General features: G+C 38.9%; 1 protein-coding gene across 7 annotated transcripts in view; it reads right to left on the bottom strand.

The window, feature by feature from the left end:
• Nucleotides 1-26,796, bottom strand: part of SHISAL1 (shisa like 1) — a 74,284-nt gene that overhangs the window by 17,460 nt on the left and 30,028 nt on the right. For 6 of the 7 annotated variants that reach the window (XM_064420560.1, XM_064420563.1, XM_064420559.1 and 3 more), the window contains exons 2-4: nucleotides 21,905-22,003; nucleotides 15,818-16,031; nucleotides 8,908-9,207 (exon numbers count right to left, since the gene is read on the bottom strand). In XM_064420560.1, coding sequence (XP_064276630.1) covers nucleotides 8,908-9,207; nucleotides 15,818-16,031; nucleotides 21,905-21,971 — 581 coding nt within the window. In that variant the 5' untranslated portion in view covers nucleotides 21,972-22,003. Of the gene's footprint in view, nucleotides 1-8,907; nucleotides 9,208-15,817; nucleotides 16,032-21,904; nucleotides 22,004-23,364; nucleotides 23,385-26,796 lie in introns of those variants that run through there. The other variant, XM_064420562.1, reaches the window with a different exon arrangement.

Raw genomic sequence — 26,796 nt, 5'->3', positions numbered from 1 at the left:
GTAACCCTATTGGGAAGTGAAGTGATAACCACACACATAACCACTTTTTACACATCTTTTTTATGTTCCTATATATTATGATGGGTGCCACGTTCCAAACAATTATTCCTCTGCTGCTTCTGTGTGCAGGCTACATAGTGTTCTGATTAAACTCATCTCCAAGTTGTTTGAAGGAATGTGCCTCACTTGTTCTGTTTTGGGATCATGTTGTCACCTGAGGTGGGACTAATATTAGCAGTGTTTCTAACTGTGTTTCAGTGACATGTCATATTCCTGCCATTTCATGTCTTAAGCTGGTTTTATCCCCTCAGCATTGCAAATATCCAAGAAACTTTCTATGTGGATTTCAAACTCCTCAGAGGTATGTTTTTTTCCTGCAGTGAATTGCAGGTGTCTGTGCATATTTATTTATGACAGTGTTGATCACGTAACTTCCCCAAAAGCTTTCAAGTGCCTGAAAATTGTTTGCTGATTGACATCAGCACTCTTTCATGTCTCAGTGAAGAATATAATGACACAGATTTCAGTGCTTCTTGATCTATTTTGCTTTTGAGTCTTAAACAGCCAAGATATATCTGTTACCTTGCTAATAATGAAAATCTGTGTCTAATTTCTGGTTATTTCCTTTTAAGTTCTTTTTTTAAACTGTTCAATGACACATAAAAACAAGGTCCCACAGACATGTTTTAGCACTTCTCTGATGAAATAACTACTGTGGTTGTTTTCATTATGATCTCATCAGGGGACAGGAACAATAAAAGTAATGATGTGGTAGATTCCTGACCTCAGCTCTCACTGAAAACAATTGTCTGACATTGTTACCGTTTATGGTCCTGCCTTCAGCATTATCATGTAAGTTTCTGATTATTCCATTAATGTCTGGTATCCCATAATATGCCATCATTTCACACAGAAATTTTAGCTTACTTAAAAGATCTTCTGCTACCCCATAGAAGGATTATTTATTACATATGGCTTTTTGCTTAATACTAACTCTGAAAATAATAAATAGGTCAGCACAGGCTCTTCAGTACTCCTTGAATCTAGGGAGTTACTAGGGAGTTGCTAGGGAGTAACTTGTTTTTTGACATCCAAAATACACACTGGGAGCTCCTTTTCCAAGGTGAAAGCAGTGGCATCTTACCTCAGACACTCTTACCTTGTTTGTTCTTCTTCCTTCTCACTTCTGTTAAAAGCACCAAGTGTACATAGATAGTTGTTCTGCAGGCATTTTAATAGTTCTCTGCAGTATAAACTACTGAAGATGGGCAATACACTGTCTATGTATTTTTTCTTTTTAATTTTTGAAAAGTACTTTCTTTCAGAACAATGAATTGCACTAAGTCTCTGTCGTGGTTTGACCAGGAAGTGAGTTTCTGGGAAAGTTGTGGTCAAACCAATCAGTGGCCAGATTTGAAACTGACACCTGGTGTGGCCACTGGGGACCTGGATATGCCTCTGAGAACACACAGGGGTTAAAAGCAGAAGATTCCCAGAGGGGCTTTCTCTTTTGAGTCCGGTTGGTGAGTCGATCTGACCTCTCCCCTGCCCAGCTGCGTCTGGGTGGGGAGGGGGAGGCCATGCAGCCTGTGGGAAGGGAGGCCGGAGCCCTGCAAGGTGCTGGGGTGGAGGAGACCTGGGATGTTTCAGGCAGCCCCCTCAGGGAGAGAATGATAGAGACTGTGTGCTGGCTTGAAATTTGATATCTCGTGCTGGCACCATGGCCAGGAGAAGAGGTGGGGGGGCAAGGTGCCCAGCCGCTGGCAGACCATGGCTGAGGTTTTAATCCCTTTGGTGCTGAGACAATGGAAGCTGTAAAACACACTGATCCTCCCTAGCTGAGAATTGAGAGGGGACGGAGGATGGGCAAATGAGAAGAAGGCTTGAGTGGGTGAAGAAATGCCAGCAGATGAGAAGCACCCTAGATGGAGGAGATGATTTGGAGTGGCCTTTTGGCCACAGGACGGAACCAAATCTTCCTGTAATGTAGAGACTGCACCTTGGGGGAGGCAGTTGGCCAGAAGCCAGGAGTGACAAAGCTGTTGTGAGAAGAAGTAGAGGGAACAGAGACTGATGGGGAGGGTGTGGTGGAGCCCTCTGCCTTCAGCAGAGAAGGATCTCTGTTCCTGAGACCCCCAGGCCCCAGGGGAGTAAATATGGGGGGGGACAGGTGTCCCAAATGGTGAGAAGCTGCCACTTCTTGGAACTGGGCAAGGCATTCTTAAAAGGACCTAAGAAGCAGTTTGGATCTATGGACAGTGGTGAGATCACTGGACATGGAAGGAAGATGGTTACCACGGCAGATTCTCTCCAGGCGGCTGCCACGGGTGACATGGAAGCACAGGAGGTTCCAACTGTGTTTCCTGGGGAGGCCCATGGTGCAAGAGGGAGACTCCTCTCTCCTGATGAACTGGGGGGAGGTTGTGTGGAGGATGGTATTGGACTGAGAATTGAGTGTTAGAGGGGTGGGGGGAGGAGGAGTGTTTTGGAGGTGTTCCATTGTGGATTCTTGTGTGTGGTTTTTTCCTTTTTTTTCCCTTTTGTCTCTATGTTGTAGATTAATAAAGTTTCCCCTCCATTTCTAAGTTGGAGTCTGCTTTGTTCTGTTTCCGGGTCACATCTCACAGTAACCATTTTGGAAATATACCTTTCATGGGGGCACTGGCATTGTGCCAGGGTCAATCCATTATACTCTCCTACTTAGAAATCCTGTTGCCACTTTGCATAAAGTAAGGATTGTCTGTTTAAATCATTAACTCCAGCTCCTCAACATCTCTCCTTTTATTCTTTCTATCCCTGGAAATATATTTGGCTGGTGCTAAAGTTTCTCTGTCATACTTCACAACGCAAGTGAGGATGTTATTTTATTTTTCTATGCATATTTAAAATGTGTAAAACATTACTCAATTACTATTGAGCATCTAGCACCTAAGAGGATGCCAAGGGTAGGACTTCTGTAACTACCAAAATATTTGTACAGTCTTTTAAAGTCTACTGGTTCCTATTGTGACAGAGGAGGTGGAATTTGCTGATACGGTTTGGGATGTCAAACTCCTTCCTTTGTGATGCTACGGTGTTGTGACATTATGCAGTAAAATTGTGGCCTTAACTGGAGTGTTCTGATTTCACATAAATTTTATGCTGCTCTGCTACTTCAGTAGTGTCATTCCATATCTGTATGATGGGGATGAGGTAGTGATCTCACTGCACAAAAATCTATCCAGAATAGATGAGAAAATTTAAATGGAAGATGTTCAGCTCTGGTTTTTAGTAATTTTACTAGATTTCATTTCTCAGCATGAAGAGTTCATTCAGCAATAGTACTCGGATAACCTTTTAACCACTCACTTTTGAGTGAGTTACTAATGACTATCTTCTCACAGTTCATCATCATATTTAAGTTAAACTGCTTCAACTGTACAGTCCCTTTAAAAGAAAGATTTTCTTGAAGCTGATGAAAGCAACAGTCCCAACTCAATGAAAAGGCTGACAAACAGCTGAAATAGGGAATATCAATCAGCCCACAGGCCATGAATTTATGAAGTTATGAATGTAGAGAAATCAATATGGGGTCTATAATTTACAGACCCAGAGGAAAATGAGAATGTAGCATGAAATGAACAATGTGTACTACATATGTATCAACAAAAGATGCAGTTTGTGCATATATAGATACACAAAGATTTAGACTGAACTGGACAAAAACCTTGCATATTGGCTTAACGTCACATGCTAACAGTGAATTTCTAAACACAAGGAAGAAAGGAAGCAGGCACTCAGTAACTTGAATTATTTAAATGTAAATGATAGAACCAAAATCTCCCAATTTTTTGCATGATGTATCGAGGCAAGCAAACAAGCCCACTGTGTGTTTGTGCTGTTGACTTCCTGCTCTGATGTGCTGGTTTGGGCTGTGGTAGAGCTAATTTCTGTTTTAACAGTAAGGCAGTTCCCAGCAAGCAAGGTAAGAATATTTAGAAGAAAATACATTCAGCATTATCTGTTATTCTAACCCAATATATTCCAAAGGCGTTGGAGGCCCACAGATAATGGTAGATGTAGGCTTACACACTTACCTAATCTTTGTAACCAGACAGATTTTCTATGTGATGTCAATTCCCAGAAGTTCTTTCAAAAAAGCACAATGTAAGTATTAATTCTTTTTCTTCTTTTTAAAAAACCTAAATTACTCGTGCTCTGACTTGCCATATTTAGTCTAACATAAAAGTCTAGGTAGGGGCTGTAAATAAAAGCTATGCTTGGCCCTATGGTGCAAAATTCTGTATCTTTAAAACAGCATCATCCTATTGCTGTTCAGTGAAGTAATTCTGCAAATGTGAAGCTGAGATATTATTTACCTAAAATGGATGGAGGCAGCATTTTCCCTTGTTTACTGTAAATAACGGCATCAAGAGCAGCCTCTGCACAAACTCGTCTGTCACCACAATGGCTCATGATTTTGGTGCACTGTGTGCACAGTGACACACTGCAGCACCAATGTCCCATAACAGAGGCAAGATTGCAGCTCCTACAAGTCACTGAAGGAAGCACTGCAGTGATAGCCTACCTCCTGTTTCAAAATCTGCTATCAAAGCAAATTCTTTCACATGGTGTTTTTAGCCACCAGCAAAACAGTCATGTAGTTTTGTACAGTTGCTGAGGACATGCTCAGTTACCTGCTGGCTCCTAAACTCTGCCAGTATTTTTATAGGCTTTATTCTCTCTAGTGCTCTGGTAGTCATCTGAAGAGGTGTCAAGTAGCAGGTGAACAGTAGCAGGCTGGAAACTATTATGTTTGTTGTCCGAAAGACAAAGTGCCCCAGAGGAATTCACAGCAAAAGCAGATTCTAGCATTTAATAAGGGAAAGTAAAATAGACTTGCCTTTGCCTAATAAATTCCAGCTGTATGAAGGAAATAACAGGGGCTAACCCTCCTGGGCTGCTCCTTTCCTGATTCTAGCCAAGCAGCAGGTTTCTTAAACTGAGAGTCACAGAGCACGTGTGTGATCACAGATAGTGCCTCTGCCTGCTGTCATGCAGAAAGGCAAAGAACACAGAATCAAATGTTGGACTTCAGGACAGTATTTATTCCCTGTGAATTGCATCCTTGATGGAGTTGAGGAGGAGTTTAGCATCAGCAGATCAAGGCTGAGGGATCAAGTCTCCCTCTCACATCCAGAACACACCACAGCCACAGAGGAGCTGGAGAAATTCTGCCAGGCTGCCCTGGCCCACACTTCTTAATGTGATCTTCCTCTTTAGCCTGACTGTTTTAATTACTATTAATTAACAATATTCCCACAGTTGTGAGAACAAGTTGTTTCAGCAGTCAGGATTTTGATTCCCCAACTGACAATATTCCATTTTATTGCCTCCCTGGCTTTTACTTTGCCAAGCAGTAGAAATAATTTTCCTGCTGCTTGTTGCAGTTCCATCTCCAGGTGTAAAAGCTTGCCCACATAACCACACTGCAGGTTCTCTCTCGGGCCAGGAAGTGTAGAGGGCCCAGATCATGTTCTGAAGGATCACCGTGAGAGAAAGCACGGCTGTGTGAGTTCAGGCACTGCTGGCTGTGCTGGCACTGGGGTTGCAGAAAGTGCATCCACCATGACTTGCTGCCCACACAGGCCTTGGGCAGCCCTCAGGTGGTTTTCATACTAAAGAAGAAATCAGCATTAGTTGGGCTGCAAAATCCACATACTACAGGATGAAGCAAACCCATTTGTTAGACCAAATGGGGTTGGATGCTCCTGAGATTAATGACTTTCCTTCCTATCCTGGCACAACACTGCAAGAGCAGCCAGCAGCTTCCCGAATGGATTCCAGACCTCTTTACTTATAATAATATTATGGCTATACATGGTTCTCTTTGTCTCAAGTAAACAACAAAGTGATCCACTGTGACAAATGTTTAAACACCATAGGGATGGCTCTACCCACTCTATACAATAACTTGCTTGATTTTTCCCTCTGACACACCCAATTCATTGCCAATTCATAGCACTTAAACTAGGGCAACGAAAGAAATGCTGAAATAAAAACCACTTACATCATTTTTTTTTAATCCAGGAAGTTCTGAAAACTACTTTACAAGCTATAGGTTAATCCCAACATCCTTCTTGGGACAGCTCCTTACAATGTCAGTTCTCTGCAGTACTTGAGGGATTTGCAAGAATCACTTTCCTATTATCATCATGTAGTGTCTTCTAGAATGGGCATATTTTTAGCAGTGCTCAGATGAATGTAGTACAGGAAGTTAACAACTTCAACAACATCTGTCATCACAAAAACTTGAAAACTGGAAAATGTTTTTAACGGTATTTAAGTTTTTTTATACCTGGGGGTAAATCCATACCTGTCAGGATTCAAAGATCTATTCTGCATTTTCAAAATGCTCATCTGTACACAGTAACTGTTCTTATGGTATGATATCACACACACACACACACATAGTGTGTTTGTGAGGTGCTAAAGAAAAATGCTTGTTTTGCCTGCAGACAGAAAAGCTGGGATAAATTTAGGACACATTAAAATGGCAACATAAACTGAAAAGTTGATTTTTTTAGACTGGAAACCTGGTGTGCTACCAAAGCAGGTGTCATAATCTAGAATAATGGAAATTCAGGTAGAAAATTTAAAACAGGTCTTTTAATAGACTCAGTGATTTTAAAAATGGGATGGAAATCACAAATCCAGTAAGTGTTCACTTCTTCAGTGATAGTATGGTTACATTTTGAGAAGAAAGTGTCCTGAGGTCATTCATCAAATATGGACTGCAGAAGAAAATCAGACTCTGAAAGTAAGCTTAATTTCTGTAGGGCAAAATTATCATATTTTCATCTATATAACCTGCAGATTATCTAACAGAGAAATAAATAGCCAGGCAACCCACTCCCCACTGTTTTAGCAATTGCTGTAGTACACAAATCTGTCATTTTCTGAGGGAGCTGTTTATTCAAAATCCTCTTTTGCATGCTAAACATCTTGCCTCTGATCACCAGTGCCTATTGCTATTTTTTCTGTATCCAACTCAGACTGAATCATCTGTGCTCTTGGTTCAGAGGCTCCAAGTTCCAAAAGTTTCAGGTTACAAGAATGAAAATATAGAAGCTAGTGTAGTGTTTTACATGCTGAAATACAAGGGATAAATAGGGTTTTGATAAGGAAGCATCTACTTATTTCTTCCACTGAGCAAGGAAAGGACTAGGGGAAAAGAACAATTTTGTGGGAGCTGAGGGGAGCACTGGGGAAGAAATGAGTGTTACTGGAGTGGCTTATCAATGCTCATCTCCTGCCAACAGGACAAGGAGCATATGGGATGTGCTCACCTGATCCTAACGTACATGGCCCGCTTAACACTTTGGGAAAAGTAAAGAAACAGAAGAGGAGTCAGTCATGAGAGGTGACCAGGAATCAAGCCTTCAAGAATATTGAATGGTTTCAATTTATAATGTTAGAGCAAACTAATAGTACATAAATTTGCAGATGCCATAATTTTTGTACATTTACACACACATATTAAACCAGGATACCATTACTGTACTACAAATGTAGTTCTTAACATACATGGTAATTTTAACTGGAGAATGTAAAATCAATGTGCAAAAAAGAGCAAGGAAAAAGGAAAGAGGAAGTGAAAAGGAGAATGCTCACAACAAAGCACAAGCAATTTTCTCTCTTAAGTAGCAGCCTCAGACTCTTCTGTTTGAGCAAGCACTGCTGTAAGGGGCCTTCAGTCTGATCTGCACTGGATACATCCAGGACTGGCTCCAGTGCCAAGCAACCTCCTCTATCACCGAATTAACCATCACTTCTTTCCTTATTGCAACAAATCTTTAGCTCTATTTGCTCTCTATTTACACTTAAAATTAAGGGGCAAATGATAAAATCATAGGACCATCACTGTTACCATCCCATCTGCAACCCAGCGATACCTGAACGTTTCAGACTGACATCACTGCTGGGGCTTCATGGGCTCCACAGCTCCAGGAACTGTCGTCATCTTTTTCATCCTGCACATTCTTAGATCGCTTTATTTTGCCAAAACTCAACCCTCAGCCTTCTGGAACTCTTCTAAAATACAGTGGTGACTTGGTACTCTCTCTGCATCCTTCCAAGTACTAATGCTTTCTTGGTAAGAAAAAAAGTCCTTGCCTTTCTTGACACCGTTTTCAGAGAAATGTTTCACTCAGCTCTCTCCCTTTGCTATCATTTTCCTTGCAAAACCAGTCCAAAATAATTCAACGTCATTTTGCCCTGTGGCTATGTTTAGTTTTTTCTATTTATACTGCAAGTTCTGCTTGCTCCCATAGATCTGCCTCCCTTTTGGTCTGAGGGTTTTGTTGGAGGTTTTGTCTTGGTTTCATAGCATTTAACCTTACAGTAGCCTACTTGTGTCACTCTGTCAAATGAGATCAAGCAAAGCTTTTTTGGCTATGCATATAAAAAACTAACCTGGCTTTTATGTTGCTTCTGTGTCTCATGCCACAAATAGAGAGGATTTGTGACATCTCACGTTGAAGCTATCCCAACATCACTATTTATAGAATCTTTTAAAACCAGAGCAACAGATACACATAGCAATTAGTCTTTGGGATCAGATTAAAACTACTTTTATAGTTGATGCAGATTTGTAGTTTGTCTGCATGACACAGTAGTAAAACTGCTCAGCACTGAAAGATGGCAGCATCTGTTTCTCCAAGAAAAGGATTAAAAGATGACTTAATATATTTCAGAGTAAGATATTACTCCTAAGCAGTAATTCAATAAGACAGGTCATTATATAAATAATTATGTGTTAGAAGTGGTGCTGTTCAGCCTGAATTCACAGGCACTTCCAAACACAGGGGATTGTTCACACTTCAAAACAGCAAAAGAATATATCTCAGTATGGCTTAGCTTACTTACCAGGCAGATGTACTCTGAAAAGACACCAGGGGTGGGTTTAAAGCATCTCCTTTTAAGGTGTGTACTGTCTGTGATGTTCGAGGCTGTGTCTCTGGCTGAGGCTGTGTCTGTCTTGGGTCCTGAGCAGGGTTAATCCATCGGCTCTGTCCCGGTGTCATCCACTTTCCATGGATTCCCCAGCGGGCCAGGTAAAATTTGCAAATATCATAGTTCATTGAAGAGTAATATAAAAGGTCCAGTATCAGTAAGATCACCACAAAAAAGCCATAGATCCACACTCCCAACAGTGCACTGTAGTTGCTGTGAAAGGAAGAAAAGGTACAACAAAGAAAGTTATCTCTCAGTAGTGGTCACTGTGTTAGTTCATCAAGGTTGTTTGCTGCATTAATTATTTAGAGATAGCTGAAACAAAATATTGTTCCAAAGCACATATCTTTAAAAATTAGCTATTTTTTCAATATGAATACTGCTATAAGCGTGGTGTTTGGAAACTAAAGTCACCTATCTTACAAAAATTTTTGTCCTTAGGCTTTCCAGAGTGACTGCTAAAGACCTCTTAATATGGCTGGTAATAAATTTTAGGTAGGAAGAACATTGGCAAAATCATGTTAGACAATGCACTTCACAGGAAGGAAAATATGTACAACATTGACATGTATGTGTTGGTGTATTTATAATGTGTATATATAGATAAAGGCCATGGCAATTATATGGTGCAGAGAGCTGTAAAGCTGTGACAGATGACTAATGGTATTAAAAGAAAGGGAAGAGAAACAGAAGGAAGAAGTGTAAGGGGTCAAAAATGTGGAGATCAAAAAGGGGAAGAAGTGCTAATGCCCTGCTAAAGATGAAGTATTATTAAAAGAAAAATGACTGTCAGGTGTAAATGCAGTTTGGATTGGAAACTGTGTGAGTGGGGAGAATGAGATCAGAACTGAGATGGAAAGAAATGTATAAAAATGAGATTGTTAGTTAGAAAGCAAAAGAAAGGCTGATCTAGACCCATGAGCTAATGTGGAAGTACATGTACTGTAGACTGTAAAACCAAGAGGAAGCTGAAGGGATGTTAGTAAAAAATGTCATTAGGAAGTCAGTCTCAGAAAAATTATATCCAAGTCATAGGTGGGCAACCCACATCTGCATGGAGCTGAACTCAAAACTGAACACACACTCAACCATGCTCTCCTTTCACAGGCAGTCAGAGAAACTTGGAGGAAATAATATTTTTTTAAGACATTGATCAAAATGGAAATGCTGCAAGAAGAAAAAAAAGGATGAGAAGATATATTATACGTGCAAACCAGAAGGATATTTTGGTATTTTAAAAACATGTCCTCCAGCCTTTCTGGATCAAAAGTTTTCAAGTCTCTTCTTTGAACTTTCATTTCTATTTAAACTATTGTATGACTCTTCCATTTTATACTTTTAAAAAATCAGGATTTGAAACAAGAAATCAGAATTTTACTGTCTGTGTTGCTGTCTGTCAGCACCTCAAGAGACTGATTCTTCTCTTCAGAGAATGATTTTTCCACTACACAGCTATAATGCCCTTAGATTAAATGAGGTTCCATTTTAAATAACTAAGTGACAAGAGGAAGGTCCAAGCTGTTAATGGCTCCCTTCCTGCATAACTTTAGGACTACACAAGCCTAGAGTTTAAAAAAAAAAAAAAAAATAGAAATCAGAACATTTCCAGAAGGATTAGATGTAGGCAAAGTTTAATGTTCTGAAAACCCTTAACTCCAGAGTCTTTGCCTCTGCTAAAGACTTACACATGCAAGACTAACTTCACACAACAGAGAGTAGATCTTAGTAATGCACTAAAATCTGCAGTTCAGGCCCTTGAAAGTAAAACAGAATCTGGTTAATCCAGGCTGTTCTTGACTTCCAGTAGATTAGTCCTATTGAGGTAAATGCTTCTATTTTCTGTTAACATAAATAAAAGGCAAGCAAAGGCTGAAAAAGTCAGGAAGAAATTCCCTTTGGACAAATCCCATTCTTGCTCATCATTATTGCCAATAGGATCCATTTTGCATACAGGTGAGCTGCATTTGACCCACAATAAGAAAACATATTTGTTTTGGCAACAACTTGAGATGCAAAAACATTCCTTCTAGTTAACTCAAAATATTTTTTTTGTATTTTAGGTACTTAATTTCATCCACCAAAATTTTGACTAGTGAAAATTAGAGCTATTTTGAATATTTCCAATTTAAAGCAGCACTATGATAATCATGCCAATATGTAAGCTATTCATCTGCTCCTCCTAAAAAAATCTGTTTCTCACAAGCACAAAAAGTGAAAGACTACTTTATATTAATTAACATACAATGGGACAGCAGCACTATCAAAAGGGCCTTGTGAAAAATCACAAGTAAAAATAGTAAGTAGCATGTTTAGTATGCAGAAGGATATTCCATACATTGATATCTTCTGTTTCTCCAACTATTAATGTGGTAGAAAATGGTATGTTTTCTGATGGCTACTAATAAAAATTAAAACTGCCCTGCATATCAAGAAGATGTCCTCATTAGAAAAGAAATAATCTTATTTACACGGAATTACAGTAAGGCCAGAAACACAGAAGAGAACTCAGAATCCAAAAACTTCTAGGACTTCTAGGCTCTCATTTCACTGGCCTGAATGAATTAACTGTCAGTTTATTCTTGCAATCTGGTTTTCCTGTTCTTTCACACAGAAGTTTAATTTTTACTAAAACTGAAGTGTGGACAGATTCTAAATTTGCTGAGATTCAAATTATAGGGTTTGTTCCACTACAGGGTGTATCAAGTTGCATCCATCTCATTAATTCACTTTTTGAGACAGATAACAAGTTGGTTATGACTAGCCTATATCTTTTTAGTACATTTTCTTTTCTTCTAGTAGTGTAGCACATGAACAAAAAATAACTCATTTGGGAATTCAGGTTTGAAAAAACCAATAAATCTGAACAACTGCAGGCTGAATTACACAGTGCAGGATTTAAATGCGGGCAGATGGTCACAGAAATAGTTCTGTTCTACTTAAAAGGGGCAGTTCCTAGGAAATGCAAGGTTACAGCCTTGGTGTAAGGAAACCAGTGCAGCTTTTGCATCTATGCTTTAAATGAGATTTCCTTCCCCATTTTTCTTTTATAATTATCTCCAAGCCTTTGTCCAATCCTGGGTTTTCCTGAGGAATCTGTTTCTGCTGTACCTGAGAGGTCTTCCCTGCCAAATTACATATTTTTGCAACAGCTGGTAGTGGGATTGATGATTTTTTTTTCTTTCTTTCTTGTAAATATGACTGAGTGCTATTTAAGCAAATACCATTTCTGCAGGGGACACTTAGTACTTGGAGAAAGATGGCGCTATTCTGTTCTCACACTGCTTCAGGTGACAATGTTGTAGGGAGGTGTGCAAAAGCCATTCCACTCAGACAAACCAGACTAAGAGATAAGCAAAACCATGGATATAGACTACCAGACCATTGCTCCAGTAGCAGATTAAGGACCCCTATCATAGCAGTGCTACTGATAATCCACCAAAATAGGCAGAACAGAAAAACCAGACTATGAAAACTAGACAAACTAGGTTCAAATGAATACTATTTTTGAGAACAGCTAAACAATTTCTTAGATGGTTCTAAGGGAAAATACTTTGGATTACAGAGCTTTTCCTGTCTGCTGGACATAATTTTTATTTCTATATTTAATATCAAATGAATTATTTACATTCAAAAATATTATAGACGGATTAATTTGCATGATTGCAAAGATACAATACTCCCATATTTTCCTCTTATAAAAAAACATATAAATATTGTGTTACAGTAACGGAAAAATGTAAACTAAAGTGGCTATAGTTGCATTGTGGGACTGGTGAAGACAAATGTGCCTTTTGAGCTGTTCCATATTAAAGAAGTCACAAGTCACTTCATTAACTTTTTCCCTCAACTGTATTATAAAACAAAAAATTTGTTTTGGTAATCACAAGAATGGCTAAGGGGAAAAATAAACCAAATAATATAATTGAAATAAACAAAGCAATAATGTTGAATCACTCTTCCCTGAAAACTATAATCCATTTTTTTTAAGTTCATTGCTTTTCCCATATCTTAAATTATTCTCCCTTGCCACAGTACAATAGGTTTCATCAGATTTTTTTTCAGTGGTGTGTGAAATTAGATCTAAACAAAGAGCTGACTTTGTCACTGTAAACTGAAGCCTGGAAGCATTAGAATCCAAATTACTGTGTATGACAGATAAAGTCAGAGTATTACTTAAGAAGCTTTGTGCAGTGTTTTTAATGTATGCACATACAGTTCTCTTCTTTCTGCTCCTTCTAAAAATACCAGGGAGTTTTCTACCAATATCACTCAGCTCAGGGTGAGGAGATCTCTCCTGTCTGTCTTACTCCATGGGTGGAGTTTTACGTAGGAAGTATAATCTCTTCATTTTCCTGCTACTGACAGATTTATCATAAGTGATGTTTCAGGAACAAGGCAACACCAATTCCTGCACTTCTCTATGCTACAACTCCAGAGGCTTTTTACTGTATTCAGTAGGATGTCACATACCTTTGCAAAAGTTCACGCACAGCTGATGCCCCTAAGAAGTCCTGGATTGGATGGTAAATAGTCTGCAGGTAGTTCTCAACCACAAATCTAACCAACAAAAACTACACAGGTACCTCTTTCTCCATCACAATTGAACAAGGTGACTTTTAAAAAATAGCTCTACATGAAAACTAATATAATACCTTTTGCTCTAAATATTTTTATCAAAATGAATGCTGTAGTTCACAGAGTACCAAACTCACTTTTTTTCCCAAACCGCTTGCATACACAACAGCCCTGTGATATGAAAACCCCTGGATTTATTTCTCCAGGGATGTGTGCACATGTGCAGATGTGAGTGGGCAAACAGCACTGGAGGCAGAGAAATGCTCTGTGTCCCAGGGCATCTTTTGCAATCAGCCTGGACCTGTTCCTCTGCCTTGGAAAGGCTGGTTGCCCTCTACATTCCAGGTTGCTGATGAAAGGAAGGGCAGAAGAGCCTAACCTGAGTAACTTCTGGCCATGACTACACAGAGGAGCTGCTGAGACACTGGGAAAAGCCTGAAGCATTGGCTTAGTGCTTGTCAGAACTGCCTTTCATGGTTACATCCTGACCTCTGAGAGACAGGGTGGTCAGCAGTAGTGATGCAGGGTTTACAGAACAGCACGGCAAGAAATAAAACAAATTTGCTGTGTGCAGGACAAAGACCTGGAAAAGCATGGGGGCAACAGCCTCACAAGCCCATTCTTGAGGCTCATTTTACCACTCTAAGTGTGCAGCAGATTCTGGTTCTGTCTGTGACTACCTTCAGAGCCCTTTTGTTCTGAGAGTCCTGTGAGGACCTCTCTGACATCCAGGGCTGAGGGAGCAGGGCCATCCCAGTACACAAAGGGCAGCACACCCTGTTTTTTTTAGCATGTGTAGAGCACACACTGTGTGGGAGCACTGGAGCTATAAACTCCACCTGGTTGCCGGGACTATTTATGTTGCCAGATTTGGGGAGCTCCAGGCAGAAGTTGCTGGATTGTCTGGGCTGCACAAAAGGTGGAAAAAGTGGATGGTCTTTAATGGGCTTGGTACTACAGTATCTTCCCTGTGTTCTGTGTGATCTGTTTTCATGATCCCAGATGCACTACAAAGCCAAGACAAGAAAATTTCACCTGAAGTATGTAATTGCACATGAAGTAACACAACAGTATCAATTCACATTGATTTAAAGATTTCTTATATGGGTAGAGTCTATTTTTGTCTGTCTTTGCAGGTGATTGACACACTAACAGCCAGTAAATTTAGAGAATGCAACTTCTACGTCTATGCAAGACTGAAATTTCACTGGGCAGGTCTGTGTGAGGAGTGGGTGTTAAGGAAGGCAATGCTTTGCTGACTCCTCAAGCTGAGCACAGCTGCACATGGTGAGTTAGACCAGCCACCATCTGTATTCCTGCACCATCATCTCCTAAAAGCCCTGCACCCACTCCCATTGGGGTGAATACAACACACCAATTGACTGGCACCACAGAAAACATCAAAATCCTCTTGTAAAGAGCAATCCCTACACTGTGATTCCTCCTGTCTTTAATCTGCCCCTTCCTTGTCCTGCAGGGGCTGAATACCAGAATAAAATGGCAGGGAAAGCAGATTGATCAGAATTCGATCTTGGGGATTACACCAAGGGAAATCACAGGAGATCAGTATGGCCAGAATGTCAGTACTAAACAGGAAACTGACCACAAGGGAATATTGTTCCTGTAAATAGGTATTCAGTAACAAAGATCTATTTGCTACTTCCTACTTCTTTATAAATAAAAAACTTACTGACATTTATTCCGGGGGACAGCCCTCAGCAGAACATGGAAATATCCCAGGTAACAGGCAAGGAGATCACACAATGTTGGTATAAAAGCAAATACATTCTGTTCCCCAAGGCTAGTGATTTGTTATAAGAGATTAAGATTCAAAAACATCAGGGATTCCAAATAGGGCATTTGAGTTGATATGGAAAATGTCAGCTTACTTCCTCTCTCACCTATGAACAGCTTTGGGGTTTATTTTTACTGATGCACATTTAAACATAGTTTGGATCAAATTAGGGTCAGGGAAAAGACTTTTCTAACTTTTATATGTAACTTTTTATTTGCCACATTTATATGCAACTTTTACTCTCCTTGCAATGTTTATAGCCCATGTCAAAGTGAAGAAAGCAAAGGTGAAATATTCTTTCTTTTAGGAGCTCTGCAACAACAAAATCCCTTTTAGTAATGGATTTCTGTATCTGTAATTATTCTAATTGCTTCCATCATTAAGTGCACCTCAGACTCTGTTATTAGACCACAAACAGTTTGGTGAAGAGTACTTTAAAACTGATTTACTTACTTATGCATATATCCATCTGCATTCCCTGTTAAGTTCATCTGCATAACAGTCTGAAATTCTGTCTCATTGCAGCAATATTTAAACACTGTATTGTTATGGTGACAGCAAAAGATGTAAGATTTATTGTCAGAAAGACGGGGGCAGTGAAAACCGAAGTGGTAGCGACCTTTGTAGTCCGTGTATGGTTCGCAGACCCGAAAATGCGCGGACAACACTGGAAAACAAAAACAACATTGGCTTTGTCAGTCACTTCTGTTATCTGCATCTTATCAATTCTCATTTTTCAAGGCTAAACAACTGTTGGTTAATTCTGAAAAACATCAGTAGTTCAGAACTTTCAATGTTTTAACATTTAGTACTTAAAGGTAACAATGTTCAGACTTCTGTTGTATTTTGAGTTTTGTTGCTTCTACGTTTCTGATTACCATTGTTTGTTTTAAGGGAAGGGAGTAATGCCCTCCATGTTAAGAGGCACGAAATTATTTAAGGAAATTTTTTTCATACTACTATTCTAGTTACAGGGATATCCATAACACCCAACAATGTTCATGCTCGATTCTCCTGGGACGACTTAATAAAAACAAAAAATCTGTGTAGAAACTGCAATGAAAGTTTGATGGCACTTGGTTTACTGTTCCTGATTTCTTTTCTACTTCTCTAAAGGTCAATCTTTGTTAAGGAATAGTCTATCAGAAACAGTCATTACAAACACTATAACAAATCCAAGCAACTTCGAATTTGCAAATAGACAGAACTAATAAAATACAGGTGTTCCTCGGAGTTCTTACATTTCTTCTTTAACAAGTTCTCATGTAAACTGTTTATTACAGCTCTGAGAACATTTTTCTTTTTTGCAGTCCTGTGTCACACTGATTTCACCATCACTTTTACTGGGGAAAAAAAGAAGCTATGCACTGATAGCCTTTTCTCATCTTTGTTTCCCTGAGTTTCTGAGTTTTTCGATTGTGCAGGGGACAGGGTAGAGATCCCTTCCAAAATGGTCGTAAGCAACCATATGCAAGACTTGTAGGAGTCAATGTTTGGTTCCACATTCACAGTGTGTGTTATGGTAGGCCTTACAGCATCATTTAAGAGTACATGTACCCCACAGACACCCCAAAGGGCTTAAGCTCTGAGGAGTGTGAAATGTGGAAGCCGAGTCTGAATACTCTTAGCAGTGAAATGTTTGTACTTTGGAGAACTGAGGCTCAGCAATGCTGTGGGCAGCTGCAGTTCATAAAGTTACACCAATTAATAAATTATATATTTACTTTGGACTGGCAGAATTAACTCTTGTAATGTGGTGCATAAGTTTTCTGCAGTTTACCAGTACAAGAGGTTACACATAATTTGCATGGATTTAGCTGAACTGCACTGTACCCCTCTGCACAGAGCCCCTCTTGATATACAATTGCATCTGTGCACCTTACCTGTCTAATCCTCTTTTTTTTTTACTTGGCTTTAAAAAAAATTCTATTCCTAACACTTTTGTTTGTCAACTTTATAAAACATATTAATTTCAAGACAAATTTTAAGGATTGTGACAGTGGAGATCACTTTATTTGTATGTAAGATGGGGGAGTCTAGAACAAAAAGCAGAGTACTAGGCTGATGACAAGGTAATCTTGTACTGCGGTCAGAGTCAAGAAAGCTCACTCCAAATATTTATGTATGCACACATATACCTGGCATCATTACTTGCATGAAAGAAGAAATGATTTTTGTAGATTAATTCAGCCAGGAACTGAAAGTGCTGGAAGAAAGTAATTTCTAAAGGAATACAGATATTGACAAAACTAATTACCTACCTGTTCTTGCCCTATCTGGGAAACAAATATGTGTTCCAACTGTGAGGATGCTATCATCAGTAAAGAAACTTTCTTTAGACTTAGGTTTTCAACACCCTCTGTAACTCCTGTAACAAATCCGCATGTTCAAATTCTGTCATAAAATCCACACAGCATGTAATTGCATGGGAATGGGTTTGTTTGAACAAGTACTTTGCTGCACACTTGTCCTTAATTAACATAGCAGTAATAAAAGTGTGCCAGGATAGATTATGTTGTGAAAAACCTCAATGTTTGCAGCTGGAAGGGACCTCTGGAGGTCATCTCATGCAATCTTCTGCTCGGGCAGGGCCACCCTGGTACCCAGAACCGTATCCAAATGTCTTTTCAGTATCGCCAAGGATGGAGACTCCACATCCTCCACAAGTAAGCTGTGGCATTGCTCAGTTCCCCTCACAGAGACAAAAAGCATTTATCAATGTTCAGAGGGAGCCTCTGGTTAGCAGTTTGTGCCCATGTCCTCTGGTCCTGTCCCTACCATTCAGAGGTTAAGCCTGCTTGTCACTGCCAAGTGTTTGGTTTAACTGCACATCTGGAAGTGTCTCCTGATCCCTACATGGCTCCTTCACATGTTTTAAAAAGAAAATAATCCCCAAACTTCTCTGAGAATGAAAACTGAGAAAAGCATGATTACAGAAGGAAGGGAGAAATGAGAGAACATCAGGTCCTAGGAGGAGGAATGTCTGCAATAAAACATTCCTAAGCAAATCCTTAAATAGCAAAATGTGTCTGTGATTAAATAAAGGCATGATGTGATGACTGAATGCCATTCTGAGCTGGGCAGTCAGTGTGGGGTGGGTTACTCCTCCTGGGCAGCTGAACACCACATAGCTGCTTGCTCACTTCCTCCTCCCAGTGGGATGTGCCAGGGAATCAGGAAACAAAGAGAAAACTGATGGGTTGAGATAAATACTGTATAATAAATTTAAAAAAAACCCCACAACACCATCAACAAAAAAAAAAAACAAAGCACAAGTGATGCTAAAGTAATCACTCACTACCAGCAGACTGATGTCCAGCCAGTCCCTGAGCAATTTTTGGGTAAGTTCCACCCCAATTTCATTGCTGAGCATCCATCCCATGGAATGAAAATTACCTTGGCCAGTCTAGGTCAGCAGTACCAGCCTGTCACCACCACAACAGCTCTGTGATACCAGCACTGCTTTGGTCACCAGCCTAAAACAAAGCCTTGACCCCACCCCAGCCAGACATAGCACACAGAGAAAGCACTTCTTCAATTTATTGTAATCTCTGCAATTCCAGTTGCCGTCTTTGCTTCTCTGTGGATCAGACAGACAATAAACAAAATGGGATTTATTTTCTTCCAAGTTTTTTTTTCCCTGAAAATCACTTAAATCCCCAGGTTTAAAGGACCTTCTTTCTATAGAAATACTTCAGATTGTATTACATTTTACCTGTAAGGCCTTAAGTTGTCTGTTGCAAAGGTGCAGCTGCGTCTGGAGTTATGAGTGCAAATTCTCAGGCTATTTTTGAAAACAGTTATTGAACAGCTGCCACAGATGATCCTCTCTCTGTTCCAACTGATTTCAAGAGAATAGTGTCATGCTTCATCATCACAAGACTTACCTACTTTACCTTAAAAAATAAACAGCCAGCAAATGTCAAACTGTTACTTCTCTATCTGGTCACAGCTAGAGATCTGCCTAATGTACATTTCTAATTTAGATACTAAATTTTTAAAACTCCAAGACTCTCTGGATGCTGGTGTTTATCAGCTTTCCATATGGAACACAGAAATATTCATATGCATGCATTTTACCACATGTTAACTTGCTGTGTGGATGTTCATTTCCTACTTCAAAGAAAAAATGTTGTAATGTGAAATAATCTTATTGCTTGTTAATATAAGCCTTGCTGTCAACACTGATTTTATAAATGTATTTCAATCCTTTAAATGAAAAGATTTAGAGTTAGTGGTCCGGAAGTCATCCTTCCAGCATGACTGCATGGTGCTCCTCCCTTTATTATACCTTCCTTGTGTGCCCAGTAAAACCAGTGAGTGCTCAGCACCCCTAAAACATCACTGTGATCTTGCTAGCACTGAAATAAAATACCTCAAGTTTCAGTATTTTCAACCCAGAAACTGATTACTGAGATTTTTAATCTTAGTATACCAAAAGCCTGGAAGTAAAGCAGTATCTTACAGATGGAAGTCTGTAAATCTAGGGCACTCAAAGGGAATCTTGCCATTAGATTTTCATTTCAGCTCAGGTTAAAAATTAGGTTTATGTTCCAGTGAGAGTAGCATCCTTTCTTCCCCACACCGCCTATCATTCACTGCACAAAGCCATTAGTTTTCCTTTATGGAAACTGATCTGTCTTGGACAAAAAAAAAAAAAAAAAAAAATTACATTGTCTGGCTGAAAAATTATAATAAATTTCTTCCTGTAAAATGTGTTGTGAGTTACTAATGACCTAAACCCTTTCCTACAGATGGCAGTGGCAAAATTCCACAAGGAAGGAGCAGTTTGGCTGTCATTATGATTTCAAATTAAGCCTGGACTCTATATGCTAATATAGAACATGTGATAATAAAACATCAATAAGCCAAGGAGCAATAAAATTATAAGAAACACATTTACAAAGCCAATAATTATGAAGGATAATAGATAAATTATGTAAGAAGTAAAAGCTGTGTGTAATTAGTTTCAAATAAAAACATTGCACTTCACAGGCAGTACTTCTAAGAGAGCGGGGGGGAAAAAAAAGTCTGGGTTTGAGGGAATGATGGTTTGAGGGAATACACCAGTGGCTGAATACAGCTATTTGCATACACAGTGTCCCACTCAACTCCAACATAGTAATTTGTATCAACTTGAGGAAATGAGTTGGAGGAGTGGCATCTCAAGGCAGCTCTAGTAGAAGTCTCCCATAAAGAATGGCAAAGGTATAAAAAACTTAAAAATTTACAGAAGAGCCTGGAGCAGCTGGAACAATTTTGTGATGTTTGATCCCTGTTTGATCACTTCATTGAAGACTTCTTGATAACCAAGTTCATTGCTACACCAGGGAGGTAGATTTTTGAAATTTCTTTAGCCCAGAGGAAGACAAAGAAGCAGCTCCAGCCCCTGTGCCTGATCCCAGTCCATCACAGGAGTAGGACAGTTCCACAACTAGGAAGTTCCATACATGGGGATTCCCGGGGAAGGGCTCTAAAGGAAAATAGTGATTTAACGTGAGCAGAAGAGTGGTCTAATTGATAACATTATAACATTGTTAGCAAAAGGGCTGTGCCAGAGCTAAATAATGAACTGTCATTAGCAAGAATCAACTTGAGCACTGCAAACAATGAGACTGTGGGCAACAAAACAGATGCTTGAAGTGACTGGCGAGAATATGAGAATTAATATTTTATGAGTATTAAAGACACAGACTCAGTAGTAACAATTTTGACTGGAGGACAAGGATACTTTAAGAAACATGGTGCCTGGTAAAATTTTAACTCTGGTGGCTGGGGATGTGATGTACTACAAGAGAATAAGAAGCAATGACAGAAAAAAATGTCTTTTTGTATTAAAAACTGTCTCAAGAGCGAAGGACAAAAGATACTGAACTAAAAACATGTAAGACCAAATCTATTTGGACTGACAGCCTTTTAAAATTTTATTTTAAATATTCACTCATGATTATAAAAAACCCCTAATGCCATAAATGACTTCTGATGAACAAATACAAACAATAATCTGAGCCATCCACATCAGGAGAAACATCTCTGGTCCAGTTAATTCTTTAGATTCAGGAAAATTACACAGCTTCCAAGTTCAGTCCTTCAGGCGCTTTACATTCTCTGGTGTGCACACAGAAAAACACACACCTGGAACCTGACTTGCTCTGCTGCGAGTGGATAGTTATTTAGCAAAATGGATGTGTTTTATGGTGGAACAGAAATTACTATTTTCTTTCAGGTGAGCTGAAAAAATAGCATATCCAAAGTAATAAAGCTACTCTTCCAACTTTCCCGTCTTTGTTCTTAAAGTGAATTTTCAATTCCATTTCACATTCCAGTTTCCAGTTCTTAAATACAAAGAGGCTTCATTTATATTGGACTTGGATGATCCTGAAGGTCCCTTCCAGCCTTAACCATTCTATGATTCTATGACATATTTATTAGGCAATTAACAATCATTTAGATTTGTTTATTTTGTAGGAACACAGTATTAAATTGTGATTATTTTTTTGCTGTGGCACACATCAGTACAAGATAAATTATAAAAGTTACCTTCTGACAAGAGTAATGAGAGCAGAACGATCAGCACATTCAAGGACTGTTGACCACAACTTGTCATCGTTGGCTTTCATTGGTCCATTAGAGAATTACCTGTTGGGCAAGATACAACATCATGATTAATGTCTATTTCATCTCCATTCATTTTTCAAATGTTCACTCCCCACAAAGCTTTGGTAAAATGAGATGGCTTCGCACAGTAGGGGAAAAAAAAAAAATCAGTTCTTTTTCTAGAAAAATTTCCCCCCCATTTTTTAAAAGGGAAATTCTCCTTTCTATGATTAAAATTCTTTTCTCATTTCACCATGGAGACATACAGCTGTTTACATACTTTTCATTAACCCAGAGTAGAGATGAATCATATGAAGTTTTTACTGAATATTCATATGTCCCCTGTAATCCACATCCAGCAGAACTGTGTTTGTTTTACTGTCACAAGAACAGGCTGTTGTATTATATGTGTAAGGGCCAGAAAGGAATAAACAGTAGAAAAATAAACTGTCTGCTTTGAAAGTCAATTTGTTTTACCCCATTAGAGGGTGCAGTTGCTCAGAAAGTGGGTCAAGCAACTGAGATGGTTGGAAACACTTCAAAAAATGTCTTTTCATTAGCATCAGAGCCTTTAATAGGATTATTATTTGTTGTTTTCCTGGGACAGGGAGTGACAAATGATGCAGTTTGATCTGACTGGCAGCCCTCCTTGGTGTTTCCTAGACAGGGTGAGTCCAAAGTCCTCTTCTCCTAGCCTTGATTCAACAACACCAGCTGCAGCAGGGACTGTCCCAGGTATCAATCACCACCAAGAGGACTGGTGGCACCTGTCACTGCCATCACTGATAAATCCAACTAACTCTGGGTCTCAGAGGTTTTCCTGACTGAGAGCATCCTGGACTCACAATGACATCAGGGCACAACAGAAGAGGTCAATTCTGCCTTTGTGGATGAACCCTGTGTGCACTGGGGCCACAGACAGGATGGCCCAGGGGGTGCTGCAGTTGGTGTAGGGAATCCAACTTCTGTGCTGCTAAAATTGTTCTAAGGTGTTTACAATGGAACAGCTTGGGGAAAAAAGAAAGGGAATGGCAATTTCTCTAAAAATTACACTGCTCCTGACACCTCAAGAGACACATTTTGCCAAATGCCTATGAAACAAGCTGTATATGAATATGCTGTATCCTATAAATACTACATGGTTTACTAGTTGGTGTCTGCTCCAACCTACTGAATCAAATGAAAATCCCAAACAATTGCACCTGCATGTAACAAAAGGGGGAGAGGGTGAAAATTAACACACCATGAGCAACTGAATTCTGAGTAACAGACGTGGGCACTGGAGGGAAGACACGGTGCTACCTACAAAGTGTTGAGAGGCAAAAGATTCCTCACTAACACAAAATGCTGTGTGTGGCACAAGCAGATTCACCAAGAGCTATCTTAGCACATGGATCACAAACCTAAAGATCAGTGTAACTTCTTGTGATGGTTTCAGTTCAAAATCGGGCAGAAACACCATCCGAGGCCTTGAAAAACAAGTCTTTTAGAAACAGTACTCCTAAGAAGATTAAATAAAAAAACAGAACTCATTTCAAAAACAACCTTACCAGCACCTGGTCTAGGGAACATGACATTAAATAAGTATACTATATCCCCTATTATACACCAACTACAAACAAAATAAAGAAATACATTAGACTATTAAAAAACACCTTAAAAACATTAAGTAAAAATCTTTCAAAATTAGAAACAACATCCAACAAAAACCACCTAATTAATTAACACCCAAGACTCTACCAGCCAAATAAACCCTACCCAATCTCAACCCCTACATACAATAAACAAAAACAAAATCCCAGTAGTACATATCAAAGGTTATTAAGGAAAACAGTTTAAATCAATTCTACCTAAAATACAGACAAACACATTCATAGGGCTGTCTTTACTCAGGGACCAAATTATACATAGTAGATAATTCAGAAAAAAAGAACAACACAATTTATACCTCAAGAAGATCCAATTATTAAAACTATATATAAATATCACTATTTACTAAATATTACTACCATTATCTGTGTATACCAATATATTGTATGCATAATATATTTACACTTCTGTACAAGAAATCACACCAGTTTACACTGTTTGCTGCAAGCATGATTAACACCCAAACCACTGTATTTCTAGCTTTAAAATAAGCCAGTTCATCTAGAGGAAAACAATTTTGAAGCTTTAACACTGTAAAAAGAAAATAAAAGTGCAATAAACTAGGAATGCTAAGTAAGAGTATTTCTCATGAATACTTAAAAAAATGCCTCCCTTCTTTTCCAGAGGGAATATCATATTAATTAGAAAACTAAGCAGACTTTGAGTTGGAGCTGTTAAAAAAAAAAAAAAAAAAGAAAAAAAAAAGAACATAAGCCAGAGGTTGAGAATGCAGGCATTTAATGATGAAAAACAGCTACAAAAAACAAACTATTGCCAATATTGATAGGAATAAAAGGAATTTGATATTTTCCTGACTAAACCAAAGCTGCAGGAATTCTGGTAGTGATTCATTATTACAGGAAATCTTGGCCTCCATAACAGTTAATTAAAAAGAGATCAATAAGCACTCCTGTTGTGTATCTGGGATGACAAAGATGTTTGGTATAGCTGAGACTATTAAATATTTCCATATGAGGAATAATTCAGGAAGACATTAATGAGTTGATACTAAGGTTTGCAATTTGATATTTGCATTTCTGTGTAATTTGTACCTAGTTATTTCAGCAGAGCTGGCTGGAGGACACATATATAATTTTTTCGGTTTGTTGGAAAACAATGGCAAGTTTCAGAGGACCTGAAGAAATGTAAGAACATTTTTAGAAGTAAATGAGACAATCCAGACAATCAAAAGCTGTGAATGTGATGTCGATCCAGAAAAAAATAATGACATGGTTAATATGCAGTCCAATTAACAAATAATTAGGGAGATAAATATAATTAATGTGATTACTATGGGCTTATGGCAAAGTTAATTTTATTTCTCTCGGGGCTGTTGACTAAAGTAGCTTAAAGATAGTTATAATGTAGGAGATGCCTGTAAAATATCTCACTTTAGTATCATGCAACTTGAGCAAACAGTGAAAATGATGAAAACAAGCTTCTTATCAGTTGTGAAAGAATAACTCAGTCTGGAAATCAGGTGCATGTCTTGGAAAGTACAATCCTGTTAGCAACTGAGTAGAGTCTCAGTGCTAATTTCTTAAACAGCACTGCAGGTACGAATCTAGAAACTTTTCAGGGAGGGAAAAATTATTCAATTACATCCAGCAGAATGGGCAACAATGAAATTGGCATTTTAATCCAACTCATGCAATGCTTTTATTTTATAGAGTGCCAGCTGGGAGGATCAGAGTGGGGGACTAGACAGTGACAGCTGCACATCAAGAGCTAGCAGAGTGACAGAATCTGTGTAAGTGAATACATACATCTAGGTATATGCTTGTGGCAGTAAGGAAATGCTTCTTGACTATTTTGAGTTTCTTACATGCTGCTGACTGGCTAAAGCCATGGTATTTCATGCAGTACCACAATGACATCTCTGAGGTATTAGTGATCCACTCAGCCACTAGAAGAGATGTGTAGGACAACAGGTGATGTGCTGCAAGGAAGAGCTTAAATCATACACAGTATTTCCTGATGTCAGGCCACAGAACAGGGAGGGCAGAAACATGGTAATTAGCAGTGGTCTAGATAGATAAATTATTATTTATTATTGTAATTAAAGACTGATGGCATTTTAAAGCAAGAGTTACATCTGAAGGATGGAGGAAAGGAAGATTTAGGTGTAGTTTCTTTTTTTTTTTTTTTTTTTTTTTTTTTTTTTTTTGAGTAGAATTTGAGAGCCTGGAGGCTGTGTGATTGTTTTCCTTAGAGTTCAGCAAACCACAATTAGAAGGGTGGTCTAATGCATCAGCTTTCATTTTTAATGCACCATTCCAAGCTTATTTGTGGTCACTGTGGAGGTAAGGATGATGCCCATCCTTTTCCTCCTCCTTTAAGATTTATACCCTCATACCACCTCTTCCGTTCTGCTGGCAATCACAAGTATCTCTGCAGCTACCCCAGAAAGCAGACTAAATAAATGGCTGAAGAATCACATTTTTAGAGGCTTTTTTTCACTGTTTGTCCACATCTTGTCCTTATTCCCCTCTCTCACTATTTGTTACTACTATTATTATTATGCAAGCAGCTGCATGGCAGTTTGTTGCAGTCTGGGGTTAAACCATGACACACATTTAATCTGGAACAGAAGAAATGGTCCTCACTCAGAATCTTGTTTCCTCGCAGAAGATGCAGCCATGCATGACCCAAAGACAGCACCACTGTCTGTGTAATGTTATGATCAAGGGGACCATAGAAATGCATGAGCTCATTATGCCAGATTTTACTTTTCCGTGACATTTTAGCTCTCACTCTGTTCCTACCTACACTGCTTTGGTTATCCCCATAGTTTTATCTAGCTGTCTTTTCTTGAAGGGAATCAGTGAATCACTGCAAAGAAAAGCTGCCGAGAGAAACAACCATTTCATAAGGGAAGATTCTGATTAAGGAATTATTTTCTCCTGACTTTGAAGGAAAGGAAAAGTTATGTTTAGAAAGATGTCTGAAAAACAATGCACATTTTGCATTTTTTTGGTTATTAGGAACAACAAAAGGAGCTAGAGCAAGAGAATTTATTAAACATATCAGCACTGCCTCACAAGCTTTCTCTCTGTCTAGAACAGAAAATAGGGCAATTCAGGAGATCATTTAATTCCTTTTTCCTGCCATAGGATTAAGACCATCTAAACCATTCTTAGCAGAAGTTCACAGGATTCCCACCACCAGTGGTTTTCTAATCTTCT

The sequence above is a fragment of the Passer domesticus genome, chromosome 5 (assembly GCF_036417665.1).
Source record: "Passer domesticus isolate bPasDom1 chromosome 5, bPasDom1.hap1, whole genome shotgun sequence".
Lineage (NCBI taxonomy): Eukaryota > Metazoa > Chordata > Aves > Passeriformes > Passeridae > Passer > Passer domesticus.
The sequence above is the reverse complement of the archived record's forward strand: the minus strand, read 5'-3'. Positions and strand labels throughout refer to the sequence as shown.